Below are 14,024 nucleotides of genomic sequence, written 5' to 3' on the forward strand. Positions count from 1 at the left end.
ACGCGTAAATTAACCACGAAGAAGGAACTCATTATTTCTGAAAAGAACTCATTTTGCTGTTTACGTTGTCATCCAAAATGCAAGACAATCAATCGGTTGTATCGATTATATGCAGATGCTTTATTCTTTCTTGATTAATCTGCAGGAAGGCTGATTACCTCTCTCCTCCGCAAAATATTCATATTCTTTTCATAAAGCCATTCTTGTTGTAAACAAAACAACACAGAATAAAATTTCCTTTTACGTTGTGTAAATATAGCTGACAGAAATATAATTGAAATAACAATGGGGTATGAGAAATTTATAAAGTGCCTATAGTTGTTACGTCTACATAGCGATAAAGGATCTATTAATTATGTACAAGTATTTCAATACAGACTATCTGTATATATAAAGAGGAATGTCTGTTTGTGTGTTTGTTCACGATTAATTCTTTGGAATCGAAGTCGCCCAAAATGCCTGACCATTCAGACATCGGCAGGTCGCCCGAACGCCTGAATTATTTTCTACGCAGTGTTTTCCCCCGTCGCGTTACCGCATTTCTCACTGACTTTCGGAAGTTGTTAAATGACATTCTTCTGAATTGACTAAAAGTACTTCTGTTATTTTAATATATCTTCTTTTGTTTACTCTCAATGTTTAGTTACTCAGGCCCGAAGTTGCAGTCCTGTTCCAAGGGGAAACTGCACACAGTGGTGAAAACGTCCAAGAACGAAGTTGTCGCCTGACTTAAGTAGATTATTGTTAGCGCTGTAGCATTCTGCTTGTCATGGGGGAACTAAATTCTTTTCGTTTGTTAATCAAAAATTTGTAAGTTTTACAAAATCTATATATGTATATAAAGAAGAGTGCCTGTTTGTGTCTTTGTTTGTTCGCGTTATTGATTTTTGATCAATTATGATCTATTATTTGCCACGTTGAATCGACTAAAATTGAATATAAGTGAAATATTGGACGGAATTTCAGCTTTTTCGACCATTTGATTAGAAAGACGAATATATTTAAAAACTGCGTGCCATTGTTGATGACACAATGAGAGAGAGAATTAGTTTATTTTTCTATCAAAATTTTTATGTGGGTACCATCTTGCATCAGACTGAAAAATGTGTAACTATGAATCGTATTTTTTGCATCGTTATTAGAGAAGGATTACAGCGGTATCGTTCGCTCTGTTGTTAGATACATCACTCTCCGTCTAACTGTTCACTGGCATCGGGGACTTCCGCTATTTATCAATATTCTTTTGTATTTTTAAAGAATGCGAAACTCTTTTAACTAAAACAACCTAACTCAGCTTAGTTTTATTCACTTTTAATGATAAAAATCATACGCATGCGTAACTGTGTATATTTGCAAAGCAATCGTCGTCGAAACTATGCCGAAACTACGAATCTGCATTTTTGGCTTTATTCATCTTCTCAGTTTTGACAGCCCCGCCCCTTCCCTTCCCCCCCCAAAAAAAACAAAGTTTCGAGCTATACTATGACAGACAGATTTACATTCTCTTCCATTTATTTCTCTAGAAATCATCACTCAATATATCTTTCAAAAACGTATGCGGTTTTAATGCTTTTTCCTGCCTTTTAATACATTTTTCTCGAAATAATGCTTCTCCAAATTTACAGCTTGGGAAGAAGAGTGCCGATAGTGTATGTGTTATGTATCGAAAGTGTTACTTCTGTAACATATATTTCAGTGTCCATACAGAACCATACATAAATCAGTAGCAGCATGCAGGTTGCTACTTGTTCTTTCATTATATTTAAAACAATGAAAGAACAAAATGAAAAAAATAATATAAGAAACTAATTACCTTATCAAAAATAGCCTGTAGATCACTGTATTTATTTGAAGCAGGAAGATGAGGAAAATGTGCAACGCCCTAGCCAGGACTCGAACCTGAACCTCTCGAATACGCGCCGAGTGTGCTAACCGTTAAACCACAAAGACATGCTGAAAGGAGGGAGAAACCCCATTTTAAAAGGCAACTGGCGATAGGGGACCCAATTGCCAAATTCTGGTGGTGAAGAATTATCATTCACCACCTTTTAGTTCGGAGGCCAAAAGCAGGAGATACGAAAAACGTACAGTGCCCTCCCCGGGACTGGAACCTAGACATCTTGAATATGCGCCGAGTGTGCTAACCGTTACACCACGAAGGCATGCTGGAAGGAGGAAGAAAATAACTTTACAGCCTATGAAGCATTTTCGTAAGTATGAAATTCGAAATGAAATCAAAGATCTCTGTATATTCCTTACATTTTATACCCACTTTTCGAGCTTTGATGATTCTGTGTGCATAGTGAAAAATTTGTTCGGCGAAATTGTGAAATGAGGTTTTTTTCATTAATTTTTACTTCCTCGTACGAAGTAAAGGAAGTGTTGCAATCGTGAAAAATTTCGTGTGTCAAATTTCAGGAAAATATTCATTTTGATCGCTCTCGAATCTATTTAGATGCTTTTTTTGCTTCACATCTAAACGTACCGATATAATAAAGGACTATATTTTCCAAACGAATTGTAAAATGGATTTAGGAGGGACTTTTTCTTGACGTCTGGACATACGTAAGAATATATGTATGTATCTCGCATAACCCAAAAACGATTAGCCGTACAGCTCTGAAATTTTGATAGACTTTATTTGCAATCGGCCGCACAAACGTGTATATATATATATATATATCCACTCTCTTACTAGGCTTGATAAGCTCTGTTCTTTAATTCTTAGATGCTGGTAAATTGTGCGTTTTTTACGTTAAAAGTGATCGAATTATATTTTTCGTATGTTCCGGTTAACCCTTTGTTACATACAAATAATCTAGAGAAGTTAAACGAAAATGTTTGTATTTTTTCTATTTAAAATAACCTTAGTAATAATTTAAAAAGTTAATTTTATTCAAATTTCGTTTAAATAATTGCTACAGTGGATAGCATGCATATGCGTACATGCATACAAATCTCTTCCCAACGATTTACGGTCATTACATTTGAAATCATTTCCTGCGTTGTTTGCAGTGATCATTACCATGTTCCAAATGGTAAATCTATATTTGACATGTACATACAGATCCCCCAAAATACCTTTATTTCGTCGATTGTGATTGAATTCATTTTGCTACGATTTTGTAACCTGTACTTATCGGAAATGCCAAATATTCTAGAAATTCCTTGCCAAACATAAACATTTCCAGTGGCGTTTTGCCTTGATAAGCAGTACATTTGGGTTTCAATTCACTCTTTTCGGTAGATCTTTATCTACCCACTCCACAATTTTCTCAAACCGACATTTGAAATAAAATGTCTAAAATGACTAATTATGAATAAAAAATGGCAGTATAAAAATGTAAGCAATATTATATGAGCAATATTCATGAGAAACTGCAATATTTATAATTTTTAAATACACTTATATTATTTTATAAATTAAACAACACGCAACCATATTTATTAGGCTATACATTATAAAAGTAGGGAAAATATGCAACAAAATCTTAAAATAAACGGAGATAACAGTTTTAAAATAAAGCAATATCTTATGGCAATTAATTCAGTACTGAAATAGGAGAGTGAGAGCTGAAGTTGGATTAGAAATGCTATTCTCTGGTTAACGTCTTAAGTTTCAAGCCTTGCGAAGTATTGAAATACCTCATACTAATGATTTGATCTTTCGCGACTTCCAACATATAATTTTTCTCTTGGGCAATAAATGCCCGTGTTGGCATCATCTTTCAAAAGAGAGCCGTATCGTCAACATTAAATATTTGCTCAGGTAAATATTATCTCTCCTGAATTATTTTTGCCAGAAATTTTGGGCCTGTATCTATATTTGGTGCCTCACCTATGACTTTGGGATTGTATGGATTTATATTTTCTTAAATCGAGCCATCTACAATTTGCTTTAAATGCATTCTCCATGTCATCGTCTTGCCAACCTTTCCCTATCTTTCTATAAAGATATTCACTTCTCCTAATATTCGCTTCTGTATCAAATCTTTGATCCAGTGATCCACCAGTATCTGTAGCTCTGAAATTGGACCTATCCTCTTCTTTGCAATGATTGAGACCATTACTGTGCTTTTCATACTTTAAACAACGCGTATTTTTACCACCACTAAGCGTAACATTTTGTACTGCGAATAATTTCGAATAAGCAAGTCGCACAATGCTTATGCTGGAAGAGCTGTTGTAAGTCAATATATTATAACGAAACGCCCAGCTGCGGTAAGATAGCTTCCCCGCAAAGCAGGTTTAGGGTTCCCAGAAAATGACAAGGGAAGGCAGGGTTGCCAGATTTAGTACGAAATTGTCCATTGGGCGACATTTGGCGACAAAATTGGCGATATGTCATAGGCGGATGGAGAAACTTCTAGAAGGAATTCTTACCGGTTTGGCCCAGAATGTTCTCGAAAGCAGCCCAAAAGCTATATAAACCCTGCCTGTCCGCGGAGTAGGAGTCAATCGTAAGTTTATCGAGTGTCTCGTAGTCTAGTGTCGAGTTCATCGTCGACTGTATCCCGAGTTGGTGCATCGAGAATGTGCATCGTTGAGGCTATCGAGTGTGTATAGTCGAGTGCATCGGGAGTTGTAGCGTGGAAAGTCTCGAGAGTACGTGGAGTTCCGAGAATGACCGAACTGAGCTGTACTCTGATGCTTTGCCGTAAAGCTGCCTTCACCTTTATAGCCTGAAGTGTGTTGCTGATTGTTTCAGCGTGCTTGTCATAGTTTCTCGACGATTGTAAACGTTTTCGACGACTTTAAACGTGTTTTTGGAGCTGTCCTGAGTAATACTGACTAATAAATTGTGTTTTCATTCTTCATCTAGTGTTGTCGTTAATCACGCCAAATCCACGAACCCGTGAAGAACGCAACAATATTATTCTGAAAACATATTTATGCAATTTTACCTGAACGGTCTTCATTATAGGCTCTTCCAAAAAGGTCACTGATAAATCTGCACCCATCATCTTCATCCAAAACTTAACTGCTAGTCATTTTGCACTTGAACTGCTGTTTTGATAGATATTTCTCTTTCTATCACTTGTTTCAGACATTTATTCGTTAAGATGAGCTGCACTAACGTTCAATGCCAAATGACATTTGTTTCAATATTTATACCATTAGTAACTGTACTTTCTCGGGCGCTGCTGCAGGGATGTACTCTAATAACTCCAGGTTTGTTTGTAATTCTTTAAACTTCATAAGGCCAATGCAAAAACTTCAAGAAATTCATTTCATTTATTCAAAGATTAGAACAATCATGGCTCATTAAAATCAAGCCATATAAAGTAATACATTATAGAGATATTAGGATTTTTGATGCTGGAAAAGTGAAAAACGAGCAATGCCCTCGCCGAGACTATATAAACCAGTAAATGTAATGGACAGCACACTCGACGCGTACTCAAGAGGACCTCGGACCTCTTGAGTACGCGTCGAGTGTGCTGTCCATTACATTACGAAGGCATGCTACGAAGGGAGAAATACCTTATAACTTTATTTTATGAGTAGATAATGTAATGCATTTACGACTAAGTCTTGTTCTTAGTGAGTCAAATTTACTTGTGATAAATTATATGAGGATTTACTTAAACTCCAAGTTAATGTTTACAACTTATAGTTTCTCGATAATCTGAAAGGACATTGAGTTAGAAGTTTCGTTCTTTATTCACATTAAAAGACATGCGATTTCTTCTTAGACTGTACTAGTTAGAAAACAAGTTAATAAATCACAGAAAAGTTACTAAATCATTAAATTTATTTCTCATGCGGAGAATAAGTGATTGAATAGAAGCCATGAAGCCAGATGCTAGATAAATCCCATCGCATCAGTTATCATGTATTAACTAGTATAAAGAAAGAAAAATGCAATTAGCGTCCAGTGTGAAATAATTAAATAACAATATGCCAATATAAAATCTCATACACCATTCCTATTCTTATATTTCACTATATTTCTGAAAACAGTAGTTTTCTGTGTAGAATGAACCGTAGATTTTATAATCCGAAACCAAAGCTACTTCGACGGTAAATCAGTAAATAACGTAATGACAGTAAAATAAAGATAATGTAGGAAACAAATCATGAAAATGAGATACCAGGCTTGTAGGTAAATCGCTTTGCACAGGTCACTTGCAAAAGTATCTTATAAAATATAAAAGGGACATGATTTGTGTGTAAGAAATACAAAGCGCATTTAAATATCTGTTGTTTTCTTAATATTCAAGGTAAGTAAAATACTAAGATTTTTGTGGTTATGTAATTTGACACATATTTTTGAATACAATAAAAAAGATACAAATAATTTCAAAACTGAACATGTTATAATGTTATACATATAATATTCATTTTGAATAACCTTAAATAAATAATGCATAAATAAATAATAAAGCCTTTTGAATATATTTAAAATTTTCTCACATTAACTTAATCGGTTGAGCTCCAGAACGATTAATTCTAAGAAACAAAAGAGTAGGTACTAAATAAAGGTATTTTGATTTATGTTTGCATTATATGTATTTATACATGGATTATATGATTATTATGTTATAGAGACATTAGGTTAATTGGGTAAAGCCGGAGAGATGAAAAATAAGCAAGCTCCTTCGCCGGGAATTGAACCAAGGACCTCTGGAATACCGGCCCAGCGTGCAGAACCACTGCAGCACGAAGGCACGCTAGGAAGCCGGGAGAAACACCTTATAATGTATATTCGATGTCTTCAGCCAATTTTACTACTTCTGTAACATAAATATCGTGTTATATTAACGAAATGTTGCTTTATAAGTGCGTTTAATAAAAGCCTATAGGCTATTAGGTTTTTCTGGACAATCAGGAACCTTAGAAAAATAAATACACCAAATCTACGCCGACACCAGATCCATAAACGTTTTACTTGCTAGCTGAAACCGCTGCCCACTAAACCGCAAGGACCCCAGAGATGTGTGCTTTAAAACTATACAAAAAACGACCGCCAATGGGGTATAATAGATAGGAGAACCTTCTGCGTTACTGAAGGGCTCCAGTTCGAATCCCGAAGAAGGCATTTATGTTTGAATAGTGTCTTTTCGGCATGGGGGCACTTTTAATATACGGAGAGCCAAAAGTCCTTTCGTGTGGTTTGGTGGTTTGGAGAAAGTTTGGAGACCCTAGAAACACCCCCTGGGGTGCTTTACTTCAAAACTGGAGTGGAAGTAGAAGTCCAACTTCCTTGATGCACTGGAAATTATTCTTCCATGAAAAACATAGACAAGACAACAGCAACTACATGTAAACGGTAGTTACAAGGAAAGACAGTGGATCCATTGTAAGATTTTCACTAGTGTAATTCTCAGTTACTGTAGAAAGTGACGAATCTTAAGAACTAGTTAGCGAATAATCGCTGAAGTTTGTGTGACAAGAAACAATAAGATCGAAGGGTAACAAACCCTTTATTATTTCAATAAGATTTAACAAAACTCCGTCTTGGAGTGCACATCAAAGCCGACACTTGGGCTTAAACTTAAGAGACTAAGAATTAAACTAAAACTAAGATTAACTAAAGAAATAAAACCGAAGCTATCAAGTTCAAATCGAGTCGGCCCCTTAACTTTATTTTTGACTACGAAGCTTGTCAAGGGGTTGAGTACGGCCGAGCGCAATAACAGCTTTGAGAGAGAGAGTGGCCAAAAGGCAGACGCGCGTAAATCAGAAACTCAGCTTCTCTCTCGCTAAGACCAAAGAACTTCGCGGTTAAATACCGCTCTTCCTCATTTTGTATTTAGACGTGATTCTAAAACTACGTTCTAGCCGGAAGTAGTAAGTTAAGAATTTGATAGGAAAGGAACTTAAAATTTAACTGTTAATAAAATTAACATAATCCTTACACCATATTTATAAGTGATTTAATTAAAGGTTAAAAAAGTAATCCTTGGTTTTTTTTTTTCGTAATAGCACTTGCAATGTGACTTCATTAAATAACTATGAAAAACTGCTTCAGTAATTTAATCGCGTTTTTCAGCTAATCGGCGTAAAATTAAATAAAGTGAAATAAAATAAATGAATGCATTAAGATTTTGAGCTGCTCAGTTGCATGTTTTTATAGGTATTATAACTTATTCAATACCAGACCTAAATCTTCAATGTTTTGCTTCAAATGTTTGTAAACAAATGCTCTTATTTCAGTACATTGCACTAGATTTAAGACGTGTGCGCTTGTACTAAAATCATCTTAATCACCTGCAACTGCTATAGGATCCTGCAACTGCTATCCAGAATTGCGCTATAGGATTTAACTCTATGCCGAGCGATTCCCAACCGGTGGTACGCAAAGAAATAAAGTATTTTTAACTATTAAATTAAAAAATCTCGTGAAGAGAAAGAAAAATTGATAGATATTTTCTTGTGATTGAAACCTAACCGAAGATTTAAAAAATAACATACTTGTTAACTTTCGGCTGACCCCACCCCCCGAAAAAAGGAATTTAAAGGCGTTTCAAATAAAGCTATTAAATTTTTATTGCCTTTTTACAGAATCTATTTATGTGAACAAGGATTTCCTTCCACGTTTTATTTGAAAAATAAATACTGAACAAAATTAAAAATGGATCTTAAGCTACGGTTAGAGTTAAGTGAAATAAGACCAGACATTAAGAAACTAATCTCTCTTAAACAGGCCCAATTTTCCCACTAAATTTTAGAATTAAAGTATTATAACTTAAATTTTGATCATTAAAATGGTAACTAATTTTTTATCTAATATTTTTACTGTGTACATATTTAATACAAATAGCCAATAGGTTGTGTAAATAGCAAAATATATGTTTTTTAATATTTCTATTGAGAAATCGAAAAATAATCGTTGTAAAATGTAGTGGTGTTACTAAAGTTCTTCGTTTTTTGTTTAGATGATACGCGTTAATCAAAAGGTTGAGAACCGCTGCTGTATACTTTTATATTGCGAACCTCTAGCTGATTTTTGATTCGCCGGAGAATCACCACGGTTATTTTACTGTCTCGTCGCTGAAAAGGTTGTGCAGGACATAGACCAATCCGCAAGCATAGGAAAAGGCAGTAAAGTAACTAGACTTTTTTCATGAATAAGATTCCTGGTGTGGGAGTGATTAAGTGTTATAACCACCGACGTTGCCATGTAGATATTTTTTATATTCAGCCAATATAAAAATGAAGATAGAATTTATCTTAGTAAACAATTTTTTGTTGAAATAGACTGAAACTGAATTAAAGCAGTGACGTAAGGAAAGCATAAATGCTTGCGATATCCTCTCTATCTCATCTAATACACATATTATAAAAATGAAAGTGGCAACGCCGGCGATGTTGACGTCATACGTTAGGTTAATCCATTGATCAAGAGTTGCCATGACGACCGTGACGCATGCGCCAGGAAAACATTAGGAGACAGCACTCATATTCATTTGTATACACACCAAGCCTATCCCCATGTGTAAGTATTGATTCGTATTATTTTCCATCTCTGTCATCTGATTATCGTTTAGTAATCGGTCCGTTATGCCAATTTTAACTTTTTTTTTTTTACGCAGATTAATGGTCTTACAGAATACATTTGATTTGCTATTTTACCTGGTTAGTGGTGAAAAAACATACATAGCTAATGCTTCAATAATTTTGGAAATAAAGTATGGGTTATTTTTAAGTGCTTTTGCAATTGGAATGTTATACAAATGCTCACAAGCTTCTTCTTAGTTGTATCAATATTTAAATGTTTATGTGTTTGGGAAACTTAAGCAATTAGAATAGCAACATTATTACTTTAATGCTGTCTAAAAATAATAAATAATAAATAATGTCTACTCATAATAAATCATATTCGTTTTGATGCATATATATTTGTGAATATACATCATTGTTATGATTTTGTTTAGAGTTAAAAAAATTTTTTGAATATTTTGAATGCAAGAAAACTTTTAGAAATGTATTCAAATATATTCATCAAAAATATTTATAACAGCATAAAAAAAGATGTAGACTGTAGATTGTATGCATGGTTTTTATATTTTTATAGCGATTTGAAATAGAAAAAAATTAGTAAGTTTTGGTTTACATCTAGCAATTCAAATTAAATTTAGTTGAAGATCAATTTTTGGGGGGGGGCGGGGGGGGATAAAATGCTGTCTGCTAGACTGATTATCTCTGTACTTAAGAATAAATTATGTTAAGGGGTAAATACTAATTAAATATAATATTGAAATTACAGTTATATCCATAAATATTCGGCATTATTACTTAACTGAAACAATTTTTATGTAATTATATGAACTTAATATATCTTACTACTAATATACGGAAATAATTTTTAGTGTAATTATATGAACACTTTTCTAGCTAAATTTAACGTTCTTTCTATTAATTTAATCTGAAAAAATAATAATTCATAAAATTAATTTGGTGATAATAGATAATTCACAAGGAATGCACTGCGCGTGACATTTTGTATAGCGAATAATTTCATAATCTAATTATTGGCCGAAATGTAAGAACTATTAGTCTGCACGCTCATTGAGAAGTTACTGCATTCATTTGATATGATAGAAAATGCAACTATCACATGCATTTAAGCATTCCTTTAAATTATGTTTATAATTCTTGCCTTTGTAATAATTTAGGAATAAATTTTGTAATAAAGTTTCTGCGTAATATATAACTATAGTTTAATTTTCTAATATAATTCAGTCAACTTTTTTTTTAACAAATATGTTTTTTTTTCCTTCTCATTACTGGTTATATTTCCCAGCAAGGCAACATCATCTATCAAAAGATTTAGTTTCAAATAATTTTAATTTTCAGAGGAGTCATGAGTGATGATATACTATATCACTTTATTTTAGTAATGCAGTAATGTTCTACCAGTGTACAGTGGAAGTTAACATAATACTTTTTTATGAGATTTAATATTCTGAGACAATTATCCATACTGACTGTACTAAATTCTATAGAATATGAAAATGGTTTTGAACAGGTGTTAAAAATCGGCTCTCAGGGAAGAGGCATATATAATGCACACATAAAATTTATGAATAATTTAACTAATTGGGGATGAAGTGCGCACGATATGTATGCTATGCAAGTTTTGTGGCTAAATTACTTCACGAAATCGCTATAAAGTAGTTTATAACACAAAATATGAAAAATATAGAGAAAGTGCAAATTAAAATTTTCTTAGATTCGAATTCTAGAAATTTCTGGAAGTTCTTGAATTTTTATAACCTCAAATCTTTTGAATGCTTCATATAAGAATAACAATGAGAACAAAAATTTTATTTAATGCTAGAAGTTTTTGAATTAAAAAAAATTGTAATTTGCTTTTGATAAAGAGTTTAAGAAACACAGTTTTTGAACCTGTACCTATGTTTATTAAGGTGAAACTAATTAAATAACCATAAAATTAACCATAAAACGTATACCATAAAAATGAATTCAACAGCAATATCACAAAATAATTTAAAAAGACCATATCTTTAGAATATCCGATGCGCAGTCTCGCGAGCTGGAGATAGAAATGTTTTCTTTTCTTTACAGTGTTGCCATTGCTTTCTTTAAAATCATTGAGTTTATTAATCAAAAATACGTTAAAGTTTTACAAAATATAAAAATTCCAAATTAGGGCTTCCAGATGCCTATATTTGGTTCGAAGGTTACGTTATTCAAATTTGATGGCTCTAGGTACCGTTGTTTTATCACAATGCGTGAAACATACATACATTCAATCATATTCTTCATTATTTAATTTCTTTAAATGTAATGCAGGGCTCTAACATTCGGTAGCAACAATTTGCAAATTGATACGCAGTTTATAGTGATTCGACGCAAAATGCCAAAACGAAATTAATAGCCCTTTGGTCCTAAAAAAATAAAGTTTCAGATTCGATTGATGGGAATAGCTCGAACATTCGAGTATTCGTATCTTTTTCAAGATTCATTAGATTCAAGCCTAATGTTAAAAGAGTGATACTGAATTAATAATAACACTACTGCAGGTCAACGGTAAGAAATACTGAAAAGTAATTACATTTTATGGCGTGAAATTACCTTACCTAATAAAAAGTAGGTAATTAAATATAATTATTTATTACCAGGTTTTATTACATTGATGTGTATTGTCCCTAACTTTGATATTTCATTCTTAGGTAAATAGTTTGTATAATTTTTTAAACTAAAAAGTATACTAATTTTATTATGATTACTTGGATGTTGAGAATAATATGCATTTTTTTATTCTTTCAACTTCTGTGTAATACATGCAATATAAAATTTGTATTCTTATCTAAAAAGGCCTTAAAATAAATTTTATTGTTCATTAGAGTATGACCGCATCCGGCTCCCAGCTGAAATGGTAGTTCGAAATTCCTCAGAAAGAATCTCCTTCGTCCCATGTATGTATAAACGTTCTTCTTTGCACAATATGTAGCACCTTTTTATTGCAACATAGCACTACATTTGCAATTCTTTTTGTTGCAAATTTAACTTAATAATTGTAAATTTTAATTAAAATATATTTTGTATTTACGCATGCATAGCGAATGAAAATACTCTGTGCAAGAAAAGTGAAATTCTTTTTAAGGAATTAAAAAAAAAGTATTTATACTTTTGCGTTAATTGCACATGCATTTGCATTAACAATTGCACGCTTCAATTGTTAATGCAGAAAAAAAAATGTAACATATCATCTCAGGGCAGTAACACCTACATGTGCAATTACATATATTGAGGAAAGACTGTTACATTGTAGAGATTTATATTCATTTCGAATAACCAGTTAAATTTACGTTTTCTTTCTTATACACCTTCATTTTTCTAACTTTCAATGCCAGAATATTTAAATTTGGTAGAGCGCGTGGAGAGATGCAAATTCTACCATGAGAAGAAAAAATTTAAATCCTAAGTTCTAGAAGGGAAGTTAGAGAGTGGGAGCAAGCGCTGTGCCTTTGTAGCGTAAACTTCTGGTTCTGCATTTATTGCTGGTTAAAGTGACGTAGCAGCTATTGCTTTGCTGCCACGAGACGCGGTTTTATGTAGGTAGGTAGTTAACGAAAGACGAGGACTCCTGGTGGCTACCAGAGATAAACAGGCATGTGTGCCTCGCCTTCCACTGTCGAGCGGCAAAAACTCCCTGGAGCCTCAAGAGTAAAAGGGAGTAAAAGAAGTTTACATGGCCAAACAGGGTTGAATTATTGACATTGCTTTACTGATTACAGTTGTGAGACTTGTGGGACGGATTTACAGATGAGGAGCTCAGAGCTAAGCACAAAATATATGAAAGCGGGAAAACATAGAGATGTACAGAAAAAACACAAAAAATACACAAAGATGCACTTACTTAACACTGAAAACTTAAGACACATAAAACACACTTAAAAACACATAAATACATATATATAACATATTAGGTACATATTTGGCCTCATTGACGATATATTAGGTGCATTGTGGTGTGTGTTTACAGAAAAGGGACCATGATATGGGATTAACATGTGATTGCTAGGCATTGATGTAGGGGACACGGAGAGGTCCTGGCGAATATATATTTGTGAAGCGCATAGGTGTGTGAACACGCATAGCGCGGTGACATGTTGGCAGCACAGGGACTTCTGAACATGTTGACTTCTGAACAGGATTATCTGATCCCTGGGAGGAATTCTACTGTTTTGTTAATATCTTTGAATTTTAAGTTTGTTGTTGTTACTAATCTCCATGTCTAGGAATATACTAGACGAGGTCGAGTCCATTCACCTTCAGAAAATCGAAAACAAGCTTAGGAGACTTGTGAAGGTAACTCAAGGATATATGCCGGTGATGCCGGTGCATTTTGACATTTAGAACAAATTGGGTGCATCTTGAGACCTATCTCAAAAGTAAGTCCTTTCAGGTGTCCACTGAAGTATCAGGAAAGTGTTGTGTGAACAAATCTATCGCAATCAATAGCAAGAGATCTTCCAGAACAATCAGCTTGATACCAGGGATGATTCGGGGGAACAAGCCATCTATCGCAATCAATAGCAAGAGATCTT

The 14,024-nt window shown here is 33.6% G+C and overlaps 1 protein-coding gene across 2 annotated transcripts in view; it reads left to right on the forward strand.

Annotated features, from left to right (window-relative positions):
* The window catches only part of LOC118198685 (stomatin-2-like), a 113,860-nt gene that overhangs the window by 34,827 nt on the left and 65,009 nt on the right, over positions 1–14,024 (forward strand). Inside the window, exon 2 of one of the 2 annotated variants that reach the window (XM_035370422.2) lies at positions 12,318–12,389. The exons of the other annotated variant lie outside the window; for it this stretch is intronic. Within the exon in view, the coding sequence (XP_035226313.1) occupies positions 12,318–12,389 (72 nt within the window). The remainder of the gene's footprint in view (positions 1–12,317; positions 12,390–14,024) is intronic. 2 annotated transcript variants of the gene reach the window in all.

Source organism: Stegodyphus dumicola, chromosome 9 (assembly GCF_044657685.1).
Source record: "Stegodyphus dumicola isolate Sdum_Otavi_A_Nest chromosome 9, ASM4465768v1".
Classification (NCBI taxonomy): Eukaryota; Metazoa; Arthropoda; class Arachnida; order Araneae; family Eresidae; genus Stegodyphus; species Stegodyphus dumicola.